The sequence below is a fragment of the Propithecus coquereli genome, unplaced genomic scaffold, assembly GCF_000956105.1.
Source record: "Propithecus coquereli isolate 6110/MARCELLA unplaced genomic scaffold, Pcoq_1.0 Scaffold156, whole genome shotgun sequence".
NCBI lineage: Eukaryota > Metazoa > Chordata > Mammalia > Primates > Indriidae > Propithecus > Propithecus coquereli.
Genome location: NW_012140080.1, coordinates 3,188,389 through 3,202,571, shown reverse-complemented (window position 1 = coordinate 3,202,571; position 14,183 = coordinate 3,188,389). Strand labels below are relative to the sequence as shown.

At 33.0% G+C, this 14,183-nt stretch overlaps 1 protein-coding gene across 1 annotated transcript in view; it reads left to right on the top strand.

Annotated features, from left to right (window-relative positions):
• Positions 1 to 14,183, top strand: part of SKAP2 (src kinase associated phosphoprotein 2) — an 81,090-nt gene that overhangs the window by 7,299 nt on the left and 59,608 nt on the right. Inside the window, exons 2-4 of the mRNA XM_012640672.1 lie at positions 3,892 to 3,949; positions 10,670 to 10,832; positions 11,869 to 11,952. Coding sequence (XP_012496126.1) covers positions 3,892 to 3,949; positions 10,670 to 10,832; positions 11,869 to 11,952 — 305 coding nt within the window. The remainder of the gene's footprint in view (positions 1 to 3,891; positions 3,950 to 10,669; positions 10,833 to 11,868; positions 11,953 to 14,183) is intronic.

Sequence of the window (14,183 nt, the reverse complement as noted above, 5' to 3'; positions counted from 1 at the left end):
ATACTTTTGATCTGTGACTTTTTGATTATTTTAGTGGATGTTAATGAACACATTTGATTTCAGATTTCTCTTGATTATTCTGGAATCTTGCCTTTTGAATTTTACATATTTTTGTAGATTTCCATGAAAATTGGTAGCAGCCACAAATAAATAAGTAAGATATAAAATAGAAGCTTTTGATTGATCTCTGAACAAAGCCTTAATCTTTTGGATCATATTCATAAACATATCTTACATGCATATAGCTAATAATATTAAATGTTATTGTTGTCTTCTTTGGTTTCAAATAGACCTATTGAAGACATATTGGAAATTCTCATGAAGATTTTGAAATTTTTATTTCATGAGGTTGAGTTAATAAAGGTAAACTTGAATTATCCTAATGGCTGTTCAATTTTTGCCTGGTAGCTTTCAAAATGACTTGCCGCTTTCCAAAGGAGGGAGGAAGCTAACAGATGGTAAACCTGTGAGTTAAAACCTCTGCTTTGGCTCCAGCGTTACCATGCGGGCTTTTGTATCAGCCCTTATAGCCTTATCCCCAAGGTTTAACTCTTCTGGGAATTCTATTATGGTTTTACTAATTGGAAGTTGACCATCTTAGTGTCAAATCATGGTGTCAGCCATTTTTGTTTTTGTTTTTAAGGAAATACTGTGATACCTTAGAGATCACCAGTACTAGTGTATTCATTGGTTAATGCATTCCGAAGAAAGTAATAGAGCCAAGGTGAGAAAACAAGTTCTGGGAAAGGACTATACTAAAGTAACATAATTAGTCATCTTTCAGAGTTACAACAGAGATTATTTTCTTAAAGGCTATTATTCGATATGTCTGTTGAATATGTACTTTCTTTTTGCCACTAAAAAAACTGATAAAAGGATTTCAAATTCCAAATTTCCCATGTGGAGGGGAGAATTATTAGAATAAGAAAAATGTTTAATTTATACATTTATTTTCTTTCATAGATATTCTAGGCCAAGGTTCTAGCTAGAAAGTAAACCTTTGAAATGACATAAAATAGTTCTATGCTAGATCTAAAGGAAATTACCAGTTCTACAAAAAATATGTTGTATACAATTTCCACATTTGCTGTCATGGAAAATTGAATCCATCTTGGACCTTGGCCATTTGTTACTGAAAGTACAAGAAACTAGTAGTGTAGATATATTTCATGGAGTCCTAGAATTAATTGAGAGGGCTACAGAGATGATCTAACCTAATTTTTTCAGGTTTTAGATGAGGAAACTGAATCCCAGAGAGGCTGTGACCTGTTTAAGGTAAAAAATTTACAGAACTGGGATTTCATTATAGACTTCTTTAATCTATGCTGTGAATCTTGAAGTCAGTATCAATGTAAAACTAAGCTTCTGGATATCTGCTATACCACTGAGTCACTTTATTTAATATTTATGTTCGAGTTAAGTTTAGGTTTCTCTCCCTTGTTGATGTATAGTCTTTTTTATTTTGCTTTAGTTTTTGTTTGTTTACTTTGCAGATATGCTGGCGAATTTTTGCACTTAAACCCTTTTAGAATAATAAGAAAGAAAGTGTCAATACCCATGCATCTTTGTATCTATTACCTACTCTCTAGAAGCAAGGAAGATGGCATCTAAGTCTATATGTGCAAGTGTGAAGGAAATGTAATTAAACTGTACTTAGGGAATGACGAGTTCTGAGCTACTCGTCACTCTGGGAACTCTGGCTTATTGATAGACTATTTCCTAAAGCTAAGTATCCAATGTACCCTTTAGCCAAAAATGTCATTAAGATAGTGGACATCATCTGGAAGGATAATGGAAACAAAACAGAAAGCATTTTTCAACCTTTATACAAAATTATAATGCATTGGGATTATATTGGCATTATGAGATGTTGGCACCTGAACATGTACTTCAATTCTGATTACCACGTTTTGAGAAAAATGAACTAGAACTGGAGAAATTAATCTAGACAATAAAATAATCACAGGTGGGTAGGAAAGGGTATTGTTGTCAAGAAATGAGATAGTATTCTTGGAAAATTGAAGCCTAATATGTGTTTTAAATATAAAGCGATCATTAAATGGGTAGATACTTTTTCAAAAATGGGTCTATTTACCAAATTCAGGAAATGCTAAAATGACCAGGCATTTTTTGAAGTTTGCCACATGACTTTAGAAGAGATAAAAGCACTGTCTCCCCCGAGAAGATGGCCAATTTTGAGAACTCAATATCCCAACTATCAGATGAAAATGAAGAATTTTAAAAGGTTTAGATAAACTCATGAATGTTTTGTTCATATGAATTGAGAGAAATAATACATTACTGAGGAGAACTTAACTTTTTGCAGTTCAAGGAAAACTTGTCATATCATGTGGTGACAGAATACTTGACTGAATGGACCAAGATCCTGACTCAGAGTGAAAATTCTTATAAGTAGAAACAATCTTTTTTATATCCCTCTTTTCTTTTCCAATATAAGAGAAAAGGAAACTTCAGTTGTATAAAGGTAGTGGGAAAAATTATACCAGTTTAGTGTTCATGTTGAAAACTATATCAATGCCAACAAGTAAAGGGAATTAAAGCCAGCAAAAGGTGAAGCTCAGAAACTTAGCAGTAATTTTGTACAAAGTCTAGATTAAACAACCATAAAAGTATGAAGATATAAATGCAATGAAGCTGGTAATATTTTAATGATTTTTATAATTGTGTATATTTAATTTTATAATATTTAGAGTCTCTGAAAATTTTGATATATTTAGAATTATTTTTGACTTAAGGAGAAACATGCATTCCATTTTAAGGTTGTATCTCATTTTCTCAATGTGTTTGTACATCATAGACTTTTTAAAAAGCTGTTGTTTTTATGAATTTATTTTTTTTCTTGCTATGGAGCAGATGATTGAGATATAGGCAGATACAAAGTACCTGAGAATTTACTCTAGATGGTAGATAGTATTTGATTTAAATTCTTTCTGTGAAATCTAAATATCTGTTATTAAAAAGTAGCCTTTAACCAAAATATAAAAGCACAGAGGGTACCCTGTATTATAAGTATATGAAATAGTACTCTTATTTCAAAAGTGAAATTTCTATAGTGAACTTTATTTTTAAATGATTGATTCAGTGTATTGATATACTATCATCCCTGGAAATAATTGAGAGATTCTTATAAGGTTTTCCACAAATGAATAACTCTGAATTTTTTTAGATAAAAACCATATTTTTAAGTCTATAAGCAATAAGTTTAATACAGCAATGTGATACCTAGTTGTCTATCATTAGACTGAAGAACCAGAAATCTTAAAGAGTTTTTTTTAACATCTAATTTTATGAGAAAAGGAAAGTAGTCCTGTATTAAAGATTTATCTAAAAAAAGCAATCTTCAGATATGTAATAAGATAGTTCATATTCGAGTCATACATTTAAGCATACGTTAAAGTGAAAGAAGCAGTTTTAAGTGAATGGAGAAGGATAATTGGACTCTATAGATAAAATAATTCACACATACTTTTGATCTGTGACTTTTTGATTATTTTAGTGGATGTTAATGAACACATTTGATTTCAGATTTCTCTTGATTATTCTGGAATCTTGCCTTTTGAATTTTACATATTTTTGTAGATTTCCATGAAAATTGGTAGCAGCCACAAATAAATAAGTAAGATATAAAATAGAAGCTTTTGATTGATCTCTGAACAAAGCCTTAATCTTTTGGATCATATTCATAAACATATCTTACATGCATATAGCTAATAATATTAAATGTTATTGTTGTCTTCTTTGGTTTCAAATAGACCTATTGAAGACATATTGGAAATTCTCATGAAGATTTTGAAATTTTTATTTCATGAGGTTGAGTTAATAAAGGTAAACTTGAATTATCCTAATGGCTGTTCAATTTTTGCCTGGTAGCTTTCAAAATGACTTGCCGCTTTCCAAAGGAGGGAGGAAGCTAACAGATGGTAAACCTGTGAGTTAAAACCTCTGCTTTGGCTCCAGCGTTACCATGCGGGCTTTTGTATCAGCCCTTATAGCCTTATCCCCAAGGTTTAACTCTTCTGGGAATTCTATTATGGTTTTACTAATTGGAAGTTGACCATCTTAGTGTCAAATCATGGTGTCAGCCATTTTTGTTTTTGTTTTTAAGGAAATACTGTGATACCTTAGAGATCACCAGTACTAGTGTATTCATTGGTTAATGCATTCCGAAGAAAGTAATAGAGCCAAGGTGAGAAAACAAGTTCTGGGAAAGGACTATACTAAAGTAACATAATTAGTCATCTTTCAGAGTTACAACAGAGATTATTTTCTTAAAGGCTATTATTCGATATGTCTGTTGAATATGTACTTTCTTTTTGCCACTAAAAAAACTGATAAAAGGATTTCAAATTCCAAATTTCCCATGTGGAGGGGAGAATTATTAGAATAAGAAAAATGTTTAATTTATACATTTATTTTCTTTCATAGATATTCTAGGCCAAGGTTCTAGCTAGAAAGTAAACCTTTGAAATGACATAAAATAGTTCTATGCTAGATCTAAAGGAAATTACCAGTTCTACAAAAAATATGTTGTATACAATTTCCACATTTGATGTCATGGAAAATTGAATCCATCTTGGACCTTGGCCATTTGTTACTGAAAGTACAAGAAACTAGTAGTGTAGATATATTTCATGGAGTCCTAGAATTAATTGAGAGGGCTACAGAGATGATCTAACCTAATTTTTTCAGGTTTTAGATGAGGAAACTGAATCCCAGAGAGGCTGTGACCTGTTTAAGGTAAAAAATTTACAGAACTGGGATTTCATTATAGACTTCTTTAATCTATGCTGTGAATCTTGAAGTCAGTATCAATGTAAAACTAAGCTTCTGGATATCTGCTATACCACTGAGTCACTTTATTTAATATTTATGTTCGAGTTAAGTTTAGGTTTCTCTCCCTTGTTGATGTATAGTCTTTTTTATTTTGCTTTAGTTTTTGTTTGTTTACTTTGCAGATATGCTGGCGAATTTTTGCACTTAAACCCTTTTAGAATAATAAGAAAGAAAGTGTCAATACCCATGCATCTTTGTATCTATTACCTACTCTCTAGAAGCAAGGAAGATGGCATCTAAGTCTATATGTGCAAGTGTGAAGGAAATGTAATTAAACTGTACTTAGGGAATGACGAGTTCTGAGCTACTCGTCGCTCTGGGAACTCTGGCTTATTGATAGACTATTTCCTAAAGCTAAGTATCCAATGTACCCTTTAGCCAAAAATGTCATTAAGATAGTGGACATCATCTGGAAGGATAATGGAAACAAAACAGAAAGCATTTTTCAACCTTTATACAAAATTATAATGCATTGGGATTATATTGGCATTATGAGATGTTGGCACCTGAACATGTACTTCAATTCTGATTACCACGTTTTGAGAAAAATGAACTAGAACTGGAGAAATTAATCTAGACAATAAAATAATCACAGGTGGGTAGGAAAGGGTATTGTTGTCAAGAAATGAGATAGTATTCTTGGAAAATTGAAGCCTAATATGTGTTTTAAATATAAAGCGATCATTAAATGGGTAGATACTTTTTCAAAAATGGGTCTATTTACCAAATTCAGGAAATGCTAAAATGACCAGGCATTTTTTGAAGTTTGCCACATGACTTTAGAAGAGATAAAAGCACTGTCTCCCCCGAGAAGATGGCCAATTTTGAGAACTCAATATCCCAACTATCAGATGAAAATGAAGAATTTTAAAAGGTTTAGATAAACTCATGAATGTTTTGTTCATATGAATTGAGAGAAATAATACATTACTGAGGAGAACTTAACTTTTTGCAGTTCAAGGAAAACTTGTCATATCATGTGGTGACAGAATACTTGACTGAATGGACCAAGATCCTGACTCAGAGTGAAAATTCTTATAAGTAGAAACAATCTTTTTTATATCCCTCTTTTCTTTTCCAATATAAGAGAAAAGGAAACTTCAGTTGTATAAAGGTAGTGGGAAAAATTATACCAGTTTAGTGTTCATGTTGAAAACTATATCAATGCCAACAAGTAAAGGGAATTAAAGCCAGCAAAAGGTGAAGCTCAGAAACTTAGCAGTAATTTTGTACAAAGTCTAGATTAAACAACCATAAAAGTATGAAGATATAAATGCAATGAAGCTGGTAATATTTTAATGATTTATTAACAATAAAATAGTAAAAATAAGGCTTTAGATTCCTTAGAAGTCTAGCATTTAAATTGATCACCAAATTTGCATATCAAAAAAATAAAAAGGATAATGAAAAACAGATGTGTCTATTTTGAAAATGTGTCTGAATCACTCATATCCCTTGACACCTATTCATAGTCCCACATGAAGAACAAAGTATATAGAAAGGAAACTGAATAAAAAGTTGGTTCCAGAACTAAGTAGTTAGAACTTCTGAAGATTTTTTTTTTAAATAGAGTTTTCACTTTAAGTTGCACTTTGGAAGTGATGCCTCACATTGTCTTAGAAAAATAAATGCATTTAAAGAGATGTCAGACTGGGATATAGTCAATGCGTGTTGTGTGATGTGGGGAGTGGATTAGGAGATTTGTCAATGTTGGAGAAGGCCCAGGAATAGTACATTGAGGCACCCAGTGCTGGACAAAGTTGTGAATTAGTGTTTGTTTAGATTATTTTGAGAAAAGAGGTATAAAAAAAAAAGAAAGGATGATTGGACCTCTCTTTCCCAACTCTAGCTCTTTCTGTCTCCCAACTCTCTCTTTCCCTCTTCCCTGCCCTCACTCCCTCTCCTACTCAAGGAATTTCCATGCTTTTCTAGGCACTGTGTTCTGAGCAAAGCATTCTGTGTTTTGGACCTGTTTTTCTACCTTCCCCTCTCCTACATACAGTAATGTAACTGTCTACCCTGTTAATGCTGACTGGTTTTAGACCCAACCAAACTAACACCTGAATTTGCCTAAATGATACTTCCTGCCAAAGAGTTCATATTTTCTCTGAAATTTAATAATTTTTCATTTTGAAATAGTTATTTTTAATAGTTAAAACTTTTTTAAAGATAAAACTTGTTTCTTAAATACATTACAGGCATTTAAGCATTCCAGTGTTTTACATCCTAGATTCAAGAAAAAAAAAGATAAAGTAATAGTTTAATAAAATTACCAAGATTGTGTAATACCTTAGTTTTTGGGTAATTTGTTATTGATTTTCATACTTTGTATCTCTTCTCCATTTTTCAAATTCTAGAATCCATACCTTTAGCTTGCTAGACTATGTCTACTATATACAGTTTGTTTTAAGGCAAAAGCTTCAAGTCACATTTGTGTTTTGAAAACAGTGGCCTTGTGAATAAAATCCCAACCTAACTATAGGAAATTTGGATCCCACTACTGCCTTTTTCCACTGAATTGCTGAGAAATCTTACCAAGTAGGCACTTCATACTTACTTATTTGAATTCACTGTGCCCTTGTTAGCATTTGGAATGCTTTAGATTCCCAGATTGCAAGTTGGAAAAAGACCCATTTCTTGCTTAGTTATTACCCTTGTAGGGTGTTAGTTTTAATGTCTAATATTTTGAGATGCTTTAGAAAAGTAAGACTATAAGAAATACATGCTCATTTTATAAAAAGAAAACTAGTCTTTCTCAGTATATATTATACCTATTTCCTTGGGATACTGAAAACTTGTGGCCACTTAAGCAAGGCCGTGTAGTAATTTTCTGCGGTATAAATAGGCTGGCCTAGAGTATGGGTTAAGTTTTTTTCTCCCCTTAGTTAGGATATAATTTCTTCATTAACCCCTTCTACTTAACCAAAAGGCAGTCTTTAACTGCTTTAAAAATAACTACAATGCTCAACTTGTATAGTTACTGAATCATGCTTTTTCCTTTCTGACTAATGTTCTCTGAGCAACATAATCTTACATTTATGTTAGCATTTATTCATTTGAACTAACAGTTGTAGTTATAGTAACATATAATAATACTTAATTGTAATAATTAATAAAAGCTAACATTTACTAAATGCCTACTATATACTAAAGGACTAAGGTCCAGTGAAGAATGTATTTGTAAGATAAGAGTATGAATTTTGATAGTGAAGCAGAGCTGATAATGTAATTGTGAATTCACTCGAACGTTGTATAATTGGCTGTGTTGCATTGTAAGATAATGTAAGATGGTGTATGGCAAATGTTTGGCAGCTCATTGTTGTTGCCTGCTGTATAGGTTACGCTCACCTTCACTTCCTTTTCTTCATGTATTCTTCATGTTGTTGAAACTGCAAGGGAGTTTCCGTCTAGGTCCAGTTGCTGTCACACAAAGATTCGATTATTGAGGCAAAGAGGATTACCAAGGAAGAAAGGAATTTTTTATGTGACGGGTATCCTGTCAGGAGAACAGGAGAAGCTGCCTCAAATCGGTTTCTCCAACTAGTGGAGATCATGGGCTTTTAAAGGAGGGGCCACGTGCCTTGGGGCAGGTCGTGGTGTAACTAACAAGGGGCTTCGTGCATTGGGGCAGGTTGTAGGGGCTGGTGAACCTGGGCATCAGGAAGCCTGCCCAGGGGCCTTCAGAATCTCCGCTCCTTTGTCTTACAGAGAAGACACCATTTCTGGGAAACAACTCAAAAGGTCAAGTAGGTAGTTAAGGGACAGGATTATAAAAATCATATAGAGGTCATTGAGATTTGTTCATGGGGCCTGGTTACATTATTACACCTGCATTTGTATAGCCTTAATTCTTTGGACCAACCTAAATCTTCTTAAATGATTTCATGCTATCGATCATCGTAGGTACAGTGGTATGAGGTCTAAACTATGTGAGAATTCATGTTATTTTAAAAAGAGAAATTACTACTTTTTATATCTCATAACAAAATTTTAATTTCTACCATTGAAAAGTATTAAGTATTTATATGTTTATGGTGCTAAAAAAATGGTTTTTCTAAGAACTTAAAAATCTGAAGTATTCAAAGTGATTACTATTGATGTACTTTTTAAAAAAGGATTCACATGGCTGTTAAACAAATCCTGAATATTGGATAAATAATAATGGTTTAGAAAAATGAAATTTCAATTAAAAAATAAAACTACCTCTCCCCTCCCCAGGAATAAAAGATTTTATATTAGAAACATGATTTAGAATTGAGAATAAGTATTGCTTATGACTTCAATTTATCAGGTGGACATTTAATCAACATTTTTTTTAAAGAGACTCAGATTATGTATATATTCATTGTAGCAAATTCTAATTTCCCACCTCCTCTTCTTTCCCCACCTTCCTTCCCCTCTCCCCACTTTTTCTGTCCCATCCTTTTTTTTTTTTGACAACTTCTTAAAGTGGAAAGCTATACTAAAGGTACTCATTTCTTTTAAGAATAATTTAAATTTTCTTCTTAAGATTAGAGAGCATTTATTCTGTGTGTAAGGAGCATTTGTTATGCCCAGTGGAAGTGAGAGGGTTGTGGGACTACTCAGAACAAATTATACCACAGTTACCCTCTTTAGTTTAATTGTTGACCAGGACTTGTTCACATAGACAAAATTTCTGTATGTGATTTTTACTTTATGTACAAAATATTATAGTAAATAATGTATATTTTTGTATGGATCGACTTTATTTTGAAAAAAGGAAACATGGTTACATTTATTGAACAGCTTTTCAAATATTTACACTGGCTTTCCCTAAAATTTTATACGCATTTCAAAATCAATGCTGTGTTTTAAATATATTTTAATGATACTGTTTTGTGTTTACTGAGTGATATTGACCCACCAGGGAACTGAAATTAGTGCTTTAATTTTAAGCTTTACTTCTTAAGGGAAAATATGGATGACTGTTAACTATTGTGATCCCCATGATATTAAAAAAAAAAAAGGCTTGTAAAATTCTGCAATGTATTGATATGCAGTAAACTTCCTATCACACATTTTCTATCTTAAACTATATTGAAACCATTTCCATTGGATGTGTTTCATAGGAACTTTCATTACATTAGTTGTTTCCACTTATTAGAGATCTAATAAAATTGAGGATAATTATTATATTTCTAATGAAGTTTATAAAAATATTGTACACATAAGAAATTATTGAGCAATCTATCATTTATGACCATGAATATACAATTTCTAATGACTTAACTTTTAGTTTAATCTTTAAATTTTTTGTAGGGACCCACTATTTGTTTATGATAGTTCTATCAAATCTATCTAGTTATAGACTCTTAAATGCCCTAGAAAAACCTAAAACATACCTAGTGGAATGTCTGTAAGGTTTCTCTGTGAATACAGCCAGGGAGAGAGAATATTTGCCATGGACTCAGAGAAATAAATTTTAGCATTTGATTTTGGGGAAAAATTATTTTATATTTTACTTGGAAGGAATAAGGATATACCGGGCAAGAGTCAGTATGCATTGAAATTCTTGAAGAGTTAATCTACTATAAATATAAAGAAGCTTGTGTGATCTATTTGAAGTTCCCAGGCTCTCCATCTTGTCGCTATAGAATGTAGATTAAAATGTATCACCTTTTAGAGTTACAGAATATTACTGATTTTGGAAGAATAATATATTAAGATACAGGAGTACAGAACTTTTTTTTTTTTTTTTTTGCTCTTGAGGTTTACAGGAGTAGTAAAGGGACTATGGAATGGATATGAAACAAGGCTATTAGATTCGGATTTAAGCAATTTTGGTAATTAAAAGTACATTGAACCTAATGACGTCTGGCACTTGGTTTTTCTAAAATTGATTACCCACTGCTTTTTTTTTTCTCCCCCATTTCCCACAGGAGCACAGTTTCCTCCAATTCCAGCACAGGACCTTCCTTTTGTTCTAAAGGCTGGCTACCTTGAAAAACGCAGAAAAGGTAAGCTGTAAGATTCTAATGAAAAATCTAAGAATGTTTTCAGCCTTAGATAGCACATGTTTGCAGTACACATGTGAAGGCAGTATTCTCTTTAGGTGATTGAAGCGTTTTAAGACTGTAAAAAAATCTGGATGACATTATCCAAACTATAAAATATAACTGTTAGCATTAAATAATTTTTAATAAGAAAACGCTAAGTCGTGTTGTCAACCTTGGTTATTTGTAAATGATTCGGGAGCTGCTTCCTGCCTCTTACAGGAAAGCTGCAGGCCATGACTGTATTCTCAAGGATGGGATTTCTCACCGTTATCTCACCTGGCTGAGCAGCAGGTTATCCTGCACTCGACCTGGCGTACACCAGGTCTGCTGTGGTTCAGATCAAGCCTGGCACCTTGTTTGCCATTTTCTATTATTCATTTCAGTGTTCCTCTCCATTGGGTATGGTAATTGGGAGTTGACCATATGCTCTCACTCTTTCAATAGCGATATTTAATGGAAATGAAATATGGAGGTGGTGTTATGATATGAGAAATGAAAAGCAGAAAGTCTTTTCATTGCCATTCTACTTATCTCTCAGGTAGTCCCTTTGGGCCCTTCTGTTGACATTCCATTTGCTTTTCTTAGCTGAATTTTAAAGCTAAAAGAGATAACAGAAATAATCTAAGTCAACTCCTCCTCCTTCCTTTTATAACAGATGAGAAAATTATGAATCCACCCAGATGAATCAATTATCTTAAGACCACATAGTGATGCCTTTTTGGCTGCCCTGTTAGGGAAGTTGGTTAGCCGTGCAGTTGATTCCTTAAGGATGGCAGCTCCATCTCTGCCTCACTTTATTCCTTTTCTCTTGTGAGTTTGCTGTTGTTTGTTTTTTGTCTCTTGGAAAAGAAGATACAAATTAATTAGTCATAGAATGTTAGAGCTCAAAAGAACCTTTGAAATCATATTAACTTTTTCTTTTACAATAAAGAAATGGCCTTACATTAATAAATGTAATGTATATTATCTAAACTGATCTTTTTCCTCTTTATTGTAGATCACAGCTTTCTGGGATTTGAATGGCAGAAACGGTGGTGTGCTCTCAGTAAAACAGTGTTCTATTATTATGGGAGTGATAAAGGTAGTGTTGGTGTTCAATTATATCAACTTCTATCGCGTGAGGGTTTTTTGGCCATTTTGCCCCTCCCCCTCCTTTGGAAAGAGAATAAACTGAAGACAAATGGAGAAAGAATAACTGAAAATTTTAACAGTTATAGTCTAAGACTAATTTATAATCCTATTTTATTATTTGACAAATGCTCTGAATTCCAGAAAGCCCTCAAAGTTAATACAATTATGTTTTATTGAATTAGGAAAGAGAGAATAAGTTTCATTTGTGTGGCCTTTCACCTTAGGAAATATTTATTATCAGACTACATTGTAGAACTTCTGGAAAAGTTAAGACCATAGGGTTATAAGAGTTTTGAAAGCAGAAAAAGATATTATTTTTCTTAAATATTTTAAAAGACAAATTTAGATAAAATTAGCACCATTTATTTTACTGTTAGGAAATCTGAGAACAGAGAGGTTAAATAACTTATTCAAGTTCACAGAGCTGGTAAATGGTAGATTTGGAATTTTTTTTTTTCCATTATGTTGCCCAGGCTGGAGTACAGTGGCTGTTCACAGGCACAAGCATAGTGCACTGTAGCCTCGAACTCCTGGCCTCAAGCAATCCTCCTACCTCAGCCTCCTGAGTAGCTGGGACTATAGGTGCATGCTATCACACACAACTCAGATTTGGGACTTTAACCTAGGCAATATGGTTAGAGTCCATGTTCTTAACCCTACTGTCACCGTGTTAATTTAGAAACAATAAGATACATTTTGTAGCTTCATTTGTTATTTAGTAAATCCCTTAATCATAGTTCAAATAATTTTAAGTTTATTATTTGAACAAATAAAGCTGCAAACCAATGAAATTTAGAGAATGCAAGCTTCCTTAGTTTTGCTTTTTTCTAGAGAAAGCAGGCCAGGAGTTGACTATTATAAAGTAAAGGTCACATAGAAATTGATAACATTCATTTCCAGAAAGAACACGTTTAGAAGAAAAAAGATGTAAAAGTCAAGTATCACTGAATATAAGCTTTCCCATGGAATTATAATATTATTTTTTAGAGACAGGGTTTCGCTCTCTCACCCAAGTAGGCTCAAGGATTCCTCCCGTCTCAGCCTCCTGAGTAGCTAGGACTACAGGTATGTGCCACTACACCTTGCTAAGTTTTTTTATTTTTTGTAGAGACAGGGGTCTCACTGTGTTGCCCCGGCTTGTCTGATACCCTCGGCCTCAAGCTATAACCCTGACTCAGCCTCCCAGAGCGCTGGGATTACAGACATGAGCCACCGTGCCTACCCAGAATGGTTATTTATTAGTGCGGTTTGGAAATTTGTTTGTTTGACATTATTTGCAGTTTTTAGTGTTTTTTTTCCTTATAAAAACATGCAGATAAGATTATTATATTTCCAATAAATTTGACATACTTACATAATGCTAGAAATTGGTCTCACTTTTTGGCTAATGAGATTAACAAATTAAGAATTAATTTAGGAGCTGGGTATGATGGCAGGCATCTGTAGTCCCAGCTACTGAGGAGGCTGAGGCAGGAGGATCACTTGAGCCCAAGAGTTTGAGTCTAGCCTAGGTAATATAGTGAGACCCTGTCTCAAAAAAATTAATTTAGTGGCTCATTTGCATTCCATCAGTAATTTATAATGTGTTCAAATACAATAATGGCATCAATGAAGTGTAAACTATAAACAACTATAAACAAGCAGCCTTCTTTCTTCTGCTAAGGGTAAGTAGGGGAAATAGAAAATTTAGAGTCCAACTTCAATTATGATTATCATAGATCATTACTATTATAACAATACAGTTTTTTACAGTATTGTGAATTTAGATCAAGATCTTACCTTTCCAAAAAAAAAAAAATCCTCTTTTTCATCAGACCAGGGAAGGGAGGATTCAAATCCCTGTGACTTTGGTTTAGTTAGGCTTCCTCATTTCTAATTTCTTCAAGAATCATTATGTACAAATGTCGGTATTTCCTCCATTTCCAGTCCTGACTGGTATATACCAGCTGTTAGGTCTAAGATCAGCAAGAGTTTTCCCAAAACCCAAGGCATGTTAATATTCACTTCAAAGGCTAATATTTATAATTTTTTTTTTTTTTGGTATTAGTTAAATTCCTATTTGATGAGACCTCATGGTAGTAACATTCTTTGTAATTTGCATTTTAACTACTTTGTGATTCATTTAGCTTGCTCTGTCACTTGGGCTTTTTAAAAATTACCATTCTAGCTTTCCTTTCTCAT